General features: G+C 45.0%; 1 protein-coding gene across 3 annotated transcripts in view; it reads left to right on the forward strand.

Moving 5' to 3' along the window:
* The first annotated feature begins 5,463 nt into the window (after nt 1-5,463).
* KCNT1 (potassium sodium-activated channel subfamily T member 1) overlaps nt 5,464-16,633 on the forward strand; it is a 215,107-nt gene continuing 203,937 nt past the window's right edge. For 2 of the 3 annotated variants that reach the window (XM_075578829.1, XM_075578834.1), the window contains exon 1: nt 5,464-6,014. In XM_075578829.1, the coding sequence (XP_075434944.1) occupies nt 5,851-6,014 (164 nt within the window). In that variant the 5' untranslated portion in view covers nt 5,464-5,850. The remainder of the gene's footprint in view (nt 6,015-16,633) is intronic. The other variant, XM_075578830.1, reaches the window with a different exon arrangement.

Genomic DNA, 16,633 nt, shown 5'->3' on the forward strand with positions numbered 1-16,633 from the left:
TCCAGTTGGTCGCACAAAGCTGGCGTTCAGCCTTGACCAGCTCACTCAGTGTTAAACCATCACAGCAATGGAGGCGGAGGACGCAGGGAGAACGCTAATACTAGTATAAGAGGAATAGAGGGGGGGGGGGAGGGGGGAGGGGGTGTTAAGCCATGGCCCCCTCTTTGTGCTGGACCCCCTGCTGTCTGCGTTCCCGTCACCTCCCCCATTTCACATATCCTTAGGTCTGTCATTTTTAGTGAGCTTAGCAATGTGTTGGGGACATTATACAGGGCAGGTCTGGCACAGCAGGGGTTAACAGGACCTCTTGAACGAAAAGGTCTTACCAAGGCCAGCAAGAGCTGCCATATGCCCATCCCCAGTGAAGTCTTTATGGGAGGCGAGGCGTTAAAATGGGGTTCTTTAACCCTTCGCTACCAGAGGGGAGTAGCAATGTGACACATCTGGCAGAAAAGGGGTTACGGACAGTTGGATGACCTGATGACCAGTGACTGGGAATGTACGCAGCGTGTCCATGGTTATATTTATGAATTGGGGAAATGGTATATATTTTTAGGGTGCAAAGTATGTCCATGTGAATGTGATCACCATAGGGCTGAATCTAAGTTAGAGCTTTTGACACCTTATTGTAATCCGGGAAACAAAATGCTCCTCGGATTTCATGTGACTGTCATTTAAATTCCACCCATCTCACACTGCACCTCCCACGTAGTACACACATCATACTGGAAATCAGGGCGACTGGCGACCATGCAGGGTGCTGAGGTGACCTTTGGACTCTCAGCTGCCCACGCAACTGGTATGAAATTAGCAGGAGCAAAGTGGAAGTTGTTACACTAAAACTTCCATGTAAATTATGGTAATGTAATAAATACAGTATGGTACAGAAGTTATACATGCTTGTGAAAAGTGGAAACATTATCATTTAAGTTTTTTTTAATGTACTGTATCTGATATATTATAATAAGCTTCTGGCCCTGCTACTCCTAAATCTTTCCTGATTGGTCCCCTTTGGAGCAGGGGTTCTCAACTCCAGTCCTCAAGACCTCCCGACTGGTTAGGTTTTCAGGATATCCCTGCTTCAGCACAGAGGGCTCAATCAGTGGCTCAGTCAAAGACTGAGCCACCTGTGCTGAAGCATTGATATCCTTCAAATCTGACCTGTTGAGGGCTGACGTTGAGAACCCCTGCTTTGGAGAACTGGTTAAAGAGACCTGCTGTAAATCAATGCATTGCAGACCATTCTGCTGAAGAGAGGTCAAACCTTTGCATACTGTACCACGTCATAAGATACCACAACCATTGTGAGCACCAGTAAAGCAATATAGATGTCTTCCATATGCTTCCATCTCTCCATGTGTGACTTATCTGCACATCTACAAGGTTTAAAGTCCATGAGATGTGGAGCTTAGCTGCTACTGGTCATGGTGATGATGACAAACAGAACTCAAAGATTTCAACATCAAAGGACCAAAACCATTGAGATTTAGGGGTGCTGAACCATTAATGTAATTTCAATAGAAAAGTGAGTGTTAGTAGGGGTTCACTGAAGTTTATGGGACGCTGATGCTAAAAATCGATGACACTGGCGGAAAATCAGTGAGTGAGTTGACAAGTCCAAGCGTTACATCCCAAACTGGCCATATTTCGGTTCACAGCCTGCTCACTAGAGATGGGGGCGAAACTGTCAAAATACGTTTCATGGAATTTCCCCAGCGTTCCGTTCAAAATCCGTTCCGCGGGGTAAAATCCGTCGACGGATTGTGCCCGTTTCAATCTGTGCGGATTATTAATAAAAAAAAAAATGGGGATACAATCCGTGTGCACGAATTGCAGAATCATCGGGTTGGATTGTCAATAATAAAAATAAAACAAATCCGGAAAAAGCGAATCGCCATTTTTGAGATTGATCTGTGGAAATCCACTGACCAAAGCAACCGGACGATCCACAGCGGAACAAAATCCATCAAAAAAAAAGTGGCCCATCTCTTCTGCTCGGTCCATTTCAGAAGGTAGCTGGATCAAATTGCCATCTGCAAAAATGTGCTGTTATACCAGGTTGGTAGAACCTGATAATACTGTCCGCGTTCAGTATACCTTCTTGTGTCATTAACTTCCTTAGTAATTTATTTGATGCTCCAGCTGCTGTGTGGTTGAGATTAAAGTCGTAGATTAACAGAGCCGTCATACAGACCAAAACAATGTTCTTCGGGTCAAAAACACTGAACTAAACAACATTATGTTTTTCTTCTTCAAATAACCGAGTTTATGAACGCTCCGCCAGATAGAATATACACGGTGTTAATGAAAAAAAGGGACCCCTTTCGTTTTTCATCATTCAGTATCTTATATATTTCTCGCTCGGTCCCCATGAAAATTTGCACAAGTGTAGGTTTGTTATGTAGGTAACACTATATAAGGAGCACAATGTGGACAATCAACTGGTGTTAACTAAATCGATGTCACTGCATTATGCCAACAAGTAGCAGATACGCTGCGGGAGGTTCGTGCTCATTACATGAGATACAGGAGTTTTTCCTTTGTAGCTCGTAAATATCAAACTGTTATAATCTAATCTGAGACACTAAGATTACTATAACGTTTGAGTTCAAAGTGTATGTTTAAGTTGTCCTCCCGCTGAAACACGCGCCCGAAGATGAGAACGCCACCGTCTGATTGCATCATCGATAATGCGCTGATCCAGCTGCTCCCACTCCTGAACATTACAAATTCGTTTTTTCCGTCCTTCTAGCGACCGTCCCTATATCAGGAAACATTTGATGGGAGCGTTTTGGACCACAATCCTTCCTCTGTCTCAAAAACTTTATAACGCGCTTATCTTATGCGCTGGACACCATTTTGTAACTATGCACTTGATGAGGTCATCACGCCACCGCCAGTTCCAAAGAATATTTATTCAATTATCAAATCACTCTTAAGGGCTCGTTCAGGGAGGCAGCTGAGGACTCGGAGGAGGGGCGTGCGGGAGGCAGTGCTGGGAGTTTGCTGGCGACATGTGATTATCCCCCAGCTGACTTTTCAGCGTTGGGGAGGGGGCGGGGCTACAGGCGGCAGGGTTAAAGTATCCAAGCTGCAGCCATGAAATCATTCTGAAGAATGATTTCATTGGCTGCCTTGGTCCCTGTGACGCGGCTTCAGCTCCAAGAAACGAAATTTTCGTTTACTGAGCTGTCGTCAGCGGCAACGCCTGGCTTCGGAGGCAGGGCAGTAGCTACCTTGACAACAAGTATTCAAATTGAATACTTTGTTTCTCACTGCAGCAAGCACGTCAGCACGCCCTCCCTCCGAAGCCAGCACCCTGAACGAGGCCTAAGTATCTGTGACAGAGCTACAGTAGAGTGGCTCACATTTTCATGAAAATGGAGGCTTTTCTCTGTAAGACATGCCGAAAACTAAAAGGGGTCCTGTTTTTACTGAAAACACAGTGTATATGAGACTAGAGGACTACAGCATGTGGCGTAGGACTGGAGACTTTGTACTCACAGTATACAGTATGCTGCATGTGAATATAGTGCTTTGCACACATAGATATATAGATTGTAAGTGCATGCCACAGGGTGGCGCTACAACACTATTCATATCTTGATATAGGAAGCCAATGGAAAGAGGTGGGAGAGGATTTAGAAGACTCGTCTGTGATAGTGGGATGTATCCAATGTCGTTGCAATGTATGGCTGGCCCCTCTGACAGTGAAAGGGTTTCTGAGGACCCGGCGACAGTGTACGATATGTTTAATGTTTCACTGAATGCCACTGTGAGTTATATATTAAACATATATGCCTGTGCATAGTATAAATGACTCTTTATGTAATAAAGAATGTCATTTTAGGCGTAACTTCCTTAATCTTTAAACCATTTGTACATTCACTCTGTAAATTGCTGGGTGCACGTTAAGTCAGGGGTTTTCAACTCCAGCCCCCAAGACCCCCCACAAGTCAGGTTTTCAGGATATCCCTGTGTCAGCACATGTGGCTCAATTAGTCCCTAATTAGGCACAGGTGGCTGAATCAGTACCTGCTTCAGCTCAGCTGGTTCAATCAGTCCCCTGATTTGAGCCTCTGATTAAGCTGCCTGTGCTGAAGCTGAGATCCTGAAAACCTGACCTGTTGTGGTTGGGAGGGGGGTTTATAAGACCGGAGTAGGCACCCCTGTGTTAAGGTATAATAATAAATAATGACAAGGCCTTTTTTGGATCATAACAAGATAACCCCTTCCTCAGAAATCTGCCACTTCTGCAACGTGCATGACGACTCCTTCATATCGGTCACCCATTGTATTGTAATGTTGTACTGTTCGGAACCATGTCCCTTTTTGTTATCCTGCTGCGTGAAACTATTCTCGCGTTAGGAATATAAACAGGATATACAGTATTCCAATGTGGCATGCACAAAAATAGCCACGTGCTTTCAGCATCCGGGGATGAAACCATTGGGGGTTGGGTTAGCTGCAGCATACAGTATTACCATCCCACTGAGCGGTTACCAGGCTCTATCCCAGGGGCGGCCAACTCCAGTCCTCGAGTGCCACCAACAGGTCAGGTTTTCAGGATATCCCGGCTTCAGCACAGGTGGCTCAGTCAAAGACTGAGCCACTGATTGAGTCACCTGTGCTGAAGCAGGCTCTTTTCAACTGTGTTGCTGATTGACACAGGGATATCCCGAATACCTGGCCTGTTGGTGGCCCTTGAACACTGGAGCTGGTCACCCCGGCTCTATCCTACACACTGCCATTGACTGCGTGGCTCGTGACTTCATCATGGTATGATATGCCCCTCAATGTCACACGTGGTCTGTACCACTCTCTAACTCTACTCAATTGCACAATGCCATGCAGAGACAATAACTAGAATATGCAGAAGTCTGGGAGTGGCAGTGAAAGGGTCAATACACTCTTTACTAGAAAAGCTGCAGTTTTTTTTCTCCCAACTCCCAAGGCTTGTATTTACAGTAGCTCTTTCTTCCATCAGCATTATATGGCCATGTTCATGCAACCTTGCAGGCAGGGGGGCTACTCTGATAACATCAGCAATTTCACACTCAGGGCACAGCAGCTGCAGCAGAGCGAAGTGGCAGCCAGGCAGGGGCATGTAGAACATGTTAACTGGTTGGAAACAGCAGCCAATGACCACTCTCCTGCAAGTTTTGTCCCCTCATTGCTTGAAGATGGGATTTATTTGCAGCATCATGAACATGCCTTCTGTATTGTGACTGTGCACTGAAGCACCCTCGCAATCCCAGCGCTGACCAGCAGGTGGTGCAAACAGGCTGACATCTGGTTTAATTCAAAACCCAAGCATTTTGATTTCATCCAAAAAGGAGCAAAGTGTCTTCATTTTGCCCCCCCCGAGAAGATTTTTTTTTGGGGGGGGGGGGGGGATAAAAGAAGAGAGGGAGCTGGATTTCCATCACCTCAAAGATTTTCACGGAGAAGGAGGAAATATGCCACACATGCTGTGAATCCCAGCCGTGTGAAATTCTTCTTTGTGTTTGTGGACAGAAATATTGATTATTTGGTCATAGATTAGGGACAGGTGGTGTCAATAACCTGACACAGCCGTATATTGTCCATTAGCTGCTGCTCGGCACTGTATACACACTCAAGAGTCCATTATGCAAGTGAGCCAGGTTGCTTCCCACTCCACCTGCAAGACTTGAGAGAGTCTGGATGGGAAGGTCTCCCATTGGCTGGTCTGGATCTCTTATCTGGAGCCGGATCCGGAGCGAGGAAGGACAGAGCCCAGGCACAAGCTAAAGCAGGGACACGTGTGTTTCAGGGGTTGGCCACATCCACGAGTTTTCATTCTTCAGAAGGATCCTCACCACTTTTCAGATGCCATTTTCGGGTGAAAACAGGAGTCTCCAGGGGATATACAGATCTACCGCTCATCATCAGCACCTGCAGCAAGGGGATGGTGGTATAAAGATGTGCAGCGAGTGTTATACCAACCAGAGCTTTGTCTATGATGATGGGAGCATCCACAAATACACGTCCAGGTACCTGATCCCTACTTCCACTTAACATTTTTTTAAATTATTATTATCATTATTATTTTATAGTGTTGTCCATGTGCCCAGCAGTTTGCAGTGGGAGAATGAGGGTGATTTAAAAATACTGTGAAATACATGCACCTTTAGGAATTAGAGCGTTGAACCTGAGTGCAAACAGAAGGAGAAAGGGGCATGCCTGTCCCCAAGAGCTTACAATCTAATGGAATGATGGGAGACATATAGAACCATAGGGATACATATAATAAACACCTCAATGCATGACACAGAATGTGGGTGCAGTGATGAAAGAGGTGAATGTATTTGATACAGGTATCTCCATGCTACTGAAACATTAACATTGAGAAATTGTTCTTCTCTTCACAATTCTTTGACGACATTAAATACTAATATCACAAGAGCAGAATGTATGGTATTCTGGTGAGTGTTCATTTGTTACTCAGAAGGTGTCACAGTCTGAGATTAATGGGGCACATGATGGGGGATGTTACATGGCTGTTTTGGGCTTGGGAGATGTTAGAAGCATAGTATCTGTGCTAATAATGGTATAAAGGTATAAACATATTAAGGTATTCAGATTAGGTGTTATTTATAAATATGGGTTTGAATATGCTTTTAATATTGCCCTTTTCACGATAGAATCCTATGTTATATAGTGTTTGTAATATTAAAGGGCTTAAAGTTTAGGCATAAGGCTGTGGCCACGTTAGCGCTGAGCGTGCTGACCGAGCGGTGCTTGCCGAGGTTAGCTTCGGCAAGTGTAATTGTCCCATCTCCGCTCACGTGGTGCGCGCGCTCGTGCGTGAGCGCTTATCCACGCTTGGCGCTTGCGTAAACAAAAAAAGACTTTCAACTGCACTCAACTTACTCGCAATGCCCCCCCGTGCGCTTGCGAACGGGGGTGACATCACCGCTCTCAAGCATGAGCGCGGTTAGCGCCAGCGTGGCCGCAGCCTAAGTTTGGATGTGATATGATGTTACATGTTACAATAAAGGTTTGAAGATGGGGGCTGCTATTCTTAAAAGTGGCTACATTTAATATAGGGCTACCTTTAAAAATAAGTTTGGATACAGTATAATTAAACAACAAAAGAAGGGGGATAGGGAGTGATCAACTAAATCATACGAATTGTGGTATAAATAAATGATATATATATAATCGATAATTATCAAAGACAGTAGGTGCAGCTGTGAATTGAAGTGAATCAGGGAAACAAAAGGGGTACAAAAATGTTTGTACTCCAAAAGAAAATTCACTTGGGTGCACACTACATATGTTAAAATGTAACTTTTAATACAACATCCTTTAAACATATATTACCGTAACAATGAATGTAATTAACCATAAAAATAGATTAAATAATATGCACGTATGCAACAGAGTTAGCCTACATAGATTCCAGTATAAAAATACAGCTGGAACCTGGGAGGCTAAACAAAGTGCAACCAGACAAGGTGAGTCAAAATGCCCAACACTTGCACTCACTAGCACAGTAAATAGTTGGCCAGATACAGCAGCAGGGATACGGCTACAATGTGTCCATAGATCGTTGCAATAGTAACAGTAGAACCATCCCTGCCAGCTACACTATTTTTAGATATATGGCTATGTTAGTGAGAATACTGGAAATGGCACACTGTGTTAAAACAACCCCATAACAGGGGCTGATGACATGATAATGCGCCAGCGTGGCCGCAGCCTAAGTTTGGATGTGATATGATGTTACATGTTACAATAAAGGTTTGAAGATAGGGGCTGCTATTCTTAAAAGTGGCTACATTTAATAAAGGGCTACCTTTAAAAATAAGTTTGAATACAGTATAATTAAATGTTCAAAATATGGTACAGCATTAGGGAAGTTTGAATATGGTTTGCTGGGATGTGGAGTTTGAACACAGAAAGGTGTTTTGTTTTACCAGGGGTTTGGATATATGTAGTCGTGTTAAAAAAATTCTTTTTTTTATGTTACGGAGTCATGTTTAAATAAAGGTTGGGCATGGCACTATGTCCATTAATTATTGGGTGTAATATTTAAATGTCCTATGGTGTTATTTTGACTATTGGTTTTAAATATGTTTTTTATTTAATTTATTTTTTAAGTTTCTTAAACTGGCTTAATAATCACATTCTATAACTTTTTGCACTGCCATCATTATTTTATACCTCTAGTTGTCTTCTAGTAATCAAAGCTAAAGGTGACAAAGTAAACCAGGGAGTGGCCAACTCCAGTTCTCAAGGGCCACCAACAGGTCAGGTTTTAAGGATATCCCGGTTTCAGCACGGGTGGCTCAATCAACGACTGGAGTTGGCCATCCCTGCGTTAAACGATTGCACGGGTTCTGTGCTAAGCAATGGCATAAACAAGTGTCTGTTTGAAATGATGAAGAGACTTTGTCACCTGCAGTTTGCTTCCCTTCATTATCACAGATGTGCCATGGTCACTGTCACAGCTGTAGCTTTTAGCCATGAGACTCCCAGAGGGGAGCAATAGTTCATCCAAGCAGTAAGCAACACATCAAACAAACAGTTCCGACCTCCTATAGGGAAACAGAATGCATAACAAGGGTATTCAGCACACAAAGCGGCACAGATCTCTCAAACTGCCCCAGGCACACAGGAAGAAGGGAAAAATAACAATATCATTACTTGGTATAAGGATTGCAGAAAATAACCCAAATTCTGTTAACATTGACAGTGAAAGATATGGCAGAATTCCCCCCTGTGGGTTACAACGTCCATGCAGCAGCATATTAAGCATCTTTCTGAAAGTCAGCAAAAAAACACCAAAAAAGTATCTTGCAAGAGAAGTGAAATGAAAATACAAATATAGAAATGAAACATGGCGCATGTGTACATAAATAATGTGAATGAAACAAAATCAATGTGTATATTCCAGAAAAGGATATAGGTGACTGAAATGAGTGGAGCCCTTTCTTCCAGATGTTGAATGGTTAATGAACAGAAAAATGGACTCAGTTCTCAATGCACGTGGAAAAAAAGTTTCTCCTTCGCAGCAAATTATTGTCCTGTAGAGTGAGACATAAACCAGGGACACAACATTGCGCAGTATTGTTTTTCAGCAATGAAGTCCTCCCATATGCAACTCAAACAAATGCCCACTTACTAGAATTAGGGTAGGCAGCATGCAGTGGAGAGAAACTGTATATGTGGTCTTCTAGATATTCCTCGCGTTATTCCCCTGACGAAGCGACGTTCCCCATCACGAAACGCGTAGGGAGGAGCCTAAGGAGACGCTGGCCTGGACACTCATCTGATCACCGGTCTAGGAACGGGGGTGGTGACGTCATCATGCTCGCGCTGGAATAACGCGAGGTACACGCGGTACCGGCAAGGACTACCAGAGACTGTGTGTTGCTGTTGGGTGGCCGGGTCGGGCACTTCTAATTTGATTTTAAACTCACGGTTCCTTATTATATACAGGAGACCTGGAACAGATTCAGGAGATATTTTCCTGAGGAGGTTCTTTTAGTTCCCATCGAGATCGGGGATACCGCGTGGGGTTCGTGTTACCCTGAAAACGCCTGGATCTAGAAGACCACATATACAGTTTCTCTCCACTGCATGCTGCCCACCCTAATTCTAGTAAGTGGGCATTTGTTTGAGTTGCATATGGGAGGACTTCATTGCTGAAAAACAATACTGCGCAATGTTGTGTCCCTGGTTTATGTCTCACTCTACAGGACAATAATTTGCTGCGAAGGAGAAACTTTTTTTCCACGTGCATTGAGAACTGAGTCCATTTTTCTGTTCATTAACCATTCAACGTCTGGAAGAAAGGACTCCACTCATTTCAGTCACCTATATCCTTTTATGGAATATACACATTGATTTTGTTTAATTCACATTATTTATGTACACATGCGCCAGGTTTCATTTCTACAGTATATTTGTATTTTCATATTGTTTTTGGGTAACTTTTGAGATAGTTTCCTTAGTAGAATCACCAGGCTGCTTTTTCGTGCACTGCACTGTTTCACATTTGGTCTAGCGCTGGTTTTAGTACTCTTGTTTTGCCAGGAGAAGTGAAATGGTTTGATGACATAAAAGTAATGAAATGTTAAAAGCTGATTGTAGACAGTTACATGTGCTACGGGACATTGGCCCCCTGTGGTAATGATCACGCTGCTTCCAAATATCATTTACACGCATATATATCTCCTGTTGACGGTGGCACACGTAGATGAGAAAGCACACAGAAGTATTGAGAGCACCAACCTGCTGGAGGTATGCAACCTATTGTAATGATCAATGACCGGAAATAGTTTAGCTGACTGTAGACGGACGTTCACAGAGGTACACAATTGGAGACTTTTATAAGGTGAAATTATAATAAGGCTTTATTGTGCCTTTTCCTTTTCATCAGGAAATCATCCAAACACAGGGGGGGGGGGGGAAACAAAGCTTCTATTCACTTGGGAGTATCTCTAGTGAAAATACCATGCAATTAATTCACAACTCCCTAAGTCAAGCAAGTCTCGCAGCCCCAAAACATATAGCATGAAATAAGCAGATATAAGCAGTCTCTTAATAATGAAAGTCTTATCTGTTAGCTGCTGTAGAGTAAGCTTCTCTGCTCTCCTGGAACCGCACCCGTGTGTGCACAGAAAATGTCAGCATCCAGGTTTAGAAGTCTTCCCTGTGTCTTGTAAGCAGCTCTGCTGTTTCTTCTTGGCAGAGCTCAAGACAGGTCAGCTCCAGAGATCTGTGTTCTCTTGGTCAGTCTCTCCTGGGAGACTCAAGAACCCTGCTCTGTCTCCAAAGTTCAGCCCACAAGTGAGCTAAGGAGTCACTTCCTGTCTCAACAGAAAGGCTTTTGTAAACAATCTAAATCAGGCAGGTGGTGTTCACCAATTGACTACCAGCAGTTAACCACCACACTGCCAGATCAAAGGCACACCACCTGAACAGGGATTACTCCCCTGTTACATACCTCCCCTGTTTGTGGGAAGCTTGGGCTTGCCACGGCCAAAGCCCATCCTTCCACTCTCATTCTAGATATCTCTGTGACTTGAATGAGAGTGGATGGAGGAAGAGAACCCTCAGTCCTGCTGGGATTGGAGCCCTTTCTCCAGTTTATTCGTGTCTCCTCCTGAAGGTGTTAGAGATCAGCACCCCTCAGTTGCTCGAGGAGGACTTTTTCCAAGTATGGTCTTTTCTCTGCGTGCGCGGTCATGAGATTTCCCTCGCGTCGGGTGCTCGTCTTATTGTAGGCATACTGTATGGCAGCAGTTGCAGAGCATTTAAAAACAGCCCTTTGAGTTTTCCGCTCTTGAAGCTGTCGCTCTGCCCTTTTCCCACTCAATGGGGTTGCTCGTTCAACCTCTTTGAGATTAAGTTGCAATTCTACACCCACTTCCAGAGAATGTCCCATCTTTTCAGCTTCATCAGCTAAGGATTCTTCTGGTTTTAATTCAGCACGTGTACCTTCTTTTGTTGCCTGCTGGGTGGCTGAAGGTTTTGCTAGTGCTTGTTTATGTGGTTCAAATTTTGCAACCTTGTCTTTCAGACGAGCGGTATTCCCAGCTCTCACTGTACCCTTTTCATGGGTTTTTGTGGCCGTGGGATACTGACGCTTAGTCAGGGTCAATACTTGTCCTTGTAGGACTGTAATCTCATCCTCAAGAGATCCCTGTTTTTTGAGTGCATCTTGCAAGTCTCTTCTCAGGGAATTTATCTGCGCACTTTGCTTTCCCTGAGTCTGTACCAGAGTCTCCTTCTGGAGCTCAGTAATTTTTGTCGTCAAGGTTGCCGCTGCGTCTATTTTCTCCTTGGTGTACTGACTCAAGGGAATGGAACAGTCTCTCTGTCTCTCCAGCTCTTGCTCCAGTTTCTGAGCCGTCTCACGCTCCCTCTCATACAGTCACCTGGTATTGAAGCTCCGCCTCCAATGATGCTCTGAAGACATGCAGCGTGGCCTTTAGCTCCTCATACTGCTCTGTGGGGACGTACTGGGTATTCAGACGTTCCTGCAGCGCTTGTACCTCTTTAGCAGCCTGCAATTTTTCTTCCTGCAGTGTTTGCTGCTTCTCCTCAGCATACTGGAGGTGTGTACGCAGACCTTGCAGTCGGTGCTCTGCGTCCCTTGAAATGTCCAGCTCCTCAGTGAGACTGTGTAGTTCCTTTCTGGAAACTTCCAGGTCTGTGCGGCAGCTGTTGGTCTCATGATGTGAGGCACTCAGTGCTCTGCGGAGTGTCTGAACCTCTTTCTGAGATACGTCCACCTCTATCTGGACACTGTTGACCTCCTGTTGTGAGGCATTCAGCTCCATGTGAAGAGTGTCAACCTCTTGCTGGAAGACTGTCATCTGCTTCAGTGCCTCCTCATACTTCCGCTTTAGCGTAGCCACCATTTTATCAGATTGGCTCTGCTTTTCATCTATGGCGGAAATAGTAGCATTTGCAGTATCTAGCTCAGTCTTGAGATCGTCCAATTCTGTCCTGGCTGCAGAGTACATATTCCTGTAGCTTCACGTTATTTTTCTGTAGCTCTGTGTAACCATCTTCCTTTTGTTTCAATTGTTCACGGAGCATATCACCGTCATGCCTGGCATTTTCCAGGGCATCTTCAGGGCTGGTCAAGGGATCGTCACTCACTGGTTCCGGCTCCACTTCCCTGGGATGGTTGGTTGAGGGTTCCTCACGGTTGGTACCGGACAGACACTTCTTTGGGGTACACGACTTCTGCCTTGGGCCCTCTGGATATTCGGTTAACCGCGGGACGAATTCTCCATTTTCTCTAGGCTGCAGGGCAACTCGGTCCCCCTTTTTCTCCACAGGATCTGCGGACGTTTCTGTTCCTTCCACGGTAAGTGAAGAACCGCTTTTCTTTTTCCGCCTTTTTGATTTGGATGACACCGTCCCTTCAGGGATATTGGGGTCTCCATCTTCATTTGAAATTTTGGCAGCGTCACTGGATCCACCCGGCTTTTCTTGCAACTGTAATAGCTGATGGAAATATTCGGTGATCCACTGCTCCCGCTCTGTCTCCTGCTGATCATATTCGTCATCAAAGGGAGCGGTCTTTTCTGTTCGTGCCGAGTTCAGGCACCCCCACCATTCTTGGGGTGTTTTGTGGGTGTGACTCTGTTCGGGTTCCCCGTAAGAGATGTCTTCCTCTTTATTGGACGGGAAGGGCCACTCTTCCGTGGGGTAGGGTTCATTACAGGAACGCTGCATCTTGTCCTCCATTTTTAGGCTATCAGGTGTAATTTTCTTCCTGACCTCAGGAGGCGCTATTGCAGCTATTGCCACTGTATTTGCTAGAACCCCCAATTGTGGTAGTCCTACGGGTGGGCATATTTTGCTTGTAGAGGTCGTAGCTCTCACAGGCATCTCTGTAGAATTTTTCTTTCTTGGATAAGTTTTACAATATCAGCAGTACTGTGCATGCATTTTCTCTCATCAGGTATACAAGATGTGCAGTTGCTAGGTAAAAAAAAGTCTATTTGCTTTACACCATTTACTTGCTAGGTGTAATCTCTCATTAGGTATGCTGAATGTGTAGTTGCTAGGAAAAAACTTCTGTTTGCTTTACACCATTTACTTGCTAGGTGCAATCTCTCCGCTTCAGCAAACAAATTTAGTTTTCTGCCTGAGTTCAGTAATTTTCAGTCTCATCTTTGTGTATTATGGCATTCACACTTCACACTTTGGGTGTCTGTTTTTGCTCCCAAGATATATATACTGCTGCGGCCGAGTTTATTCGAGCATTTGCCCGTTCTCGGCCGCAGCAGTAACCTGGCGCGCGCCCGAGGGTGCCGGGCGCGCGCCGAAGCAGCGGAGGAGCGCCCTCTGATCGGGGCTTTCTTCCTCCCGCTGCCGGGTCCCCCAGAACCCTCTGCCGCCGTCCCCCACATCGCGGGACACCAGGGCTCCCTCGGGGAGCCCTGGACGCGCGTGCAGGGGGCGCAGGCTCCCGATGACGCGTGACCGCGCGTCAATGACGCGCGGCACGCCAAGGGAGTGCGGCTAGCACGCCGGGGCATCCCCCGGCTTGCGGTGCTAGCCGTGCTTCAATAAAACGTGTCGCCAGTGTAGGCAGACTATTTTTACTTGCAGAAAAAAAAACATTCTTTGCATTGGACTATTTCTTTCATTCCCGGCAGGGTGACTCAACACTCAGCAATTGGCTTTGAAAAACCTTTTATACAGTTCAGAAATCCCTTTTTCCCCTATAGGGCAATTTTACACTCAGCATTTGTTTGCTAAAAATTCCCCTGCTTCAGAACAGTCTTGTATCAATTTTCACACTTTTCTGCATATACTCCATTCCCAGCTGGTAGCCCTATGCGGTGTGGCAACCTTTATTTGCAAAATCAGTACCACTCGTGGGTCACCATCTGTATTCACTGCTTCAGCGACACTTTTGAAAACAACAAACACCTATCCCTTTTTAAGGGCTGACTCACTTCTTGATCCCTGACTATGGCTGGAAGGCAAAACCCCTATTTCAATGACCATATTACACTTTGTGATAGGCAAAATAAGGTTTAGCTACTTCAACAGTCTCTCTCCTCTTGGGATTGGGGCAAAGAGTCCATCTGTGGTTTTGCAAGTTTCAGTGGTGTATATCCCTTTAACTCTGATCTCTGCTGCATGAGGTTTTTTTCTAAGTTGCTCAGACTGTTTGTAGGCAAAAACCATAACAAATAAATTTCACATAAAAATCTCCGGTCCTTTTTAATTACAAAGACACCTCTCATCCCACTTCTGACACCATATGTAGACGGACCTTCACAGAGGTAAACAATTGAAGACTTTTATAAGGTGAAATTATAATAAGGCTTTATTGTGCCTTTTCCTTTTCATCAGGAAATCATCCAAACACAGGGGGGGAACAAAGCTTCTATTCACTTGGGAGTATCTCTAGTGAAAATACCATGCAATTAATTCACAACTCCCTAAGTCAAGCATGTCTCGCAGCCCCAAAACATATAGCATGAAATAAGCAGATATAAGCAGTCTCTTAATAATGAAAGTCTTATCTGTTAGCTGCTGTAGAGTAAGCTTCTCTGCTCTCCTGGAACCGCACCCGTGCGTGCACAGAAAATGTCAGCATCCAGGTTTAGAAGTCTTCCCTGTGTCTTGTAAGCAGCTCTGCTGTTTCTTCTTGGCAGAGCTCAAGACAGGTCAGCTCCAGAGATCTGTGTTCTCTTGGTCAGTCTTTCCTGGGAGACTCAAGAACCCTGCTCTGTCTCCAAAGTTCAGCCCACAAGTGAGCTAAGGAGTCACTTCCTGTCTCAACAGAAAGGCTTTTGTAAACAATCTAAATCAGGCAGGTGGTGTTCACCAATTGACTACCAGCAGTTAACCACCACACTGCCAGACCAAAGGCACACCACCTGAACAGGGATTACTCCCCTGTTACACTGATGTTATTGCAATTGTTCTGCAGCTTTACATACACAATGCACCAGCGGGAGAAGTGGCCTTTGTTTGGAATCAACTGCGTGGGAGAAAAGGTTGGGGCTATCCCGCTGTTTCATCCGCCGGAGCGCGTTTCGGGTTGCAATAACATTGGCTACATACTGTGTGGCAATGATGCTTGATGCATACTCTGCATGGTGGACTCTAGCCGCTGTACGGAAGTCGCACCCAGTCATGACATCCTGTAAAAGCTGTTATAGCCTGACATGTGGGGTGTATTTATCAAGGTGTCCCTGCCGCAAAATAGTAACACCAAACTTATCAATGTAATACATCCCATTGCTTTCAATGGGATTCAGTTCCTCTATAAATTTGGTGTTTTGTTCTTCATAGTGGTCTTTTAAAGTCTTAAGCACAAAATGATTGCCTTCTAGGGGCTGTAACAGGGACTTAACCCTGTCTAAATTAGGCTTCAATAGAAAGCCTCTTGTGGTCTGAGGAATCCAGCAGGGAGCTGGTTAATTGCAGCCAAAGTTAATTAACCAGTCTCCACCTGGCTAATCAGACAGGTTGTAAAGCCTCCTGCTGGGAACTGGCAAGGAGACTCTTGAGCACACAGAAGGACTGTGCTGCCAGCAAGACACCAGGGACCCGGGTGCAGCGAACCCGGGAACCCACCAGAGGCTGGCCCCTCAACGGACACCAACCCAGATTCAGAGCCTGACACACAGAGCCCCTGCTTACAGGTACCTCTTTAGCCTTTGGGGTCATAGGTTGGTAAGAGGCCTATACTCCCAGCCCGGCAGATGGGAACTGGGAAAGTGAGTTAGCCCTTACAAAGGAATAGGCTGTTTATTTATTTTTGTGGTTTCTGCATTGTTTAAATTGATGTGCTGAATAAAGCCATGGCTTAATTTCCCCCCAACAATCTGTCTCCCTGTTTGTACCTCTGCACGTGTCTCTTACAGGGGTGATGAGCATTTCTTGGTCAAATGTCCGAGAACATACTAATAAACAAGATGTACATCTCATTCTATCCCAGCGGTTAAATGAATGCATTGTTCTTAACACTACAGACGTACAGTAACAAAAAATTAGGAGTTGGGAATTAAAACTATTTGGAGACTTGGCCAAACAGAGTCCTACATTCCAATGTGCACAAACAACAGCTGGAGTCTGAGGTTGTGGAGGACCACAGAAGAAGCACAATGGGGAACTT

Source organism: Ascaphus truei, chromosome 21 (assembly GCF_040206685.1).
Source record: "Ascaphus truei isolate aAscTru1 chromosome 21, aAscTru1.hap1, whole genome shotgun sequence".
NCBI lineage: Eukaryota > Metazoa > Chordata > Amphibia > Anura > Ascaphidae > Ascaphus > Ascaphus truei.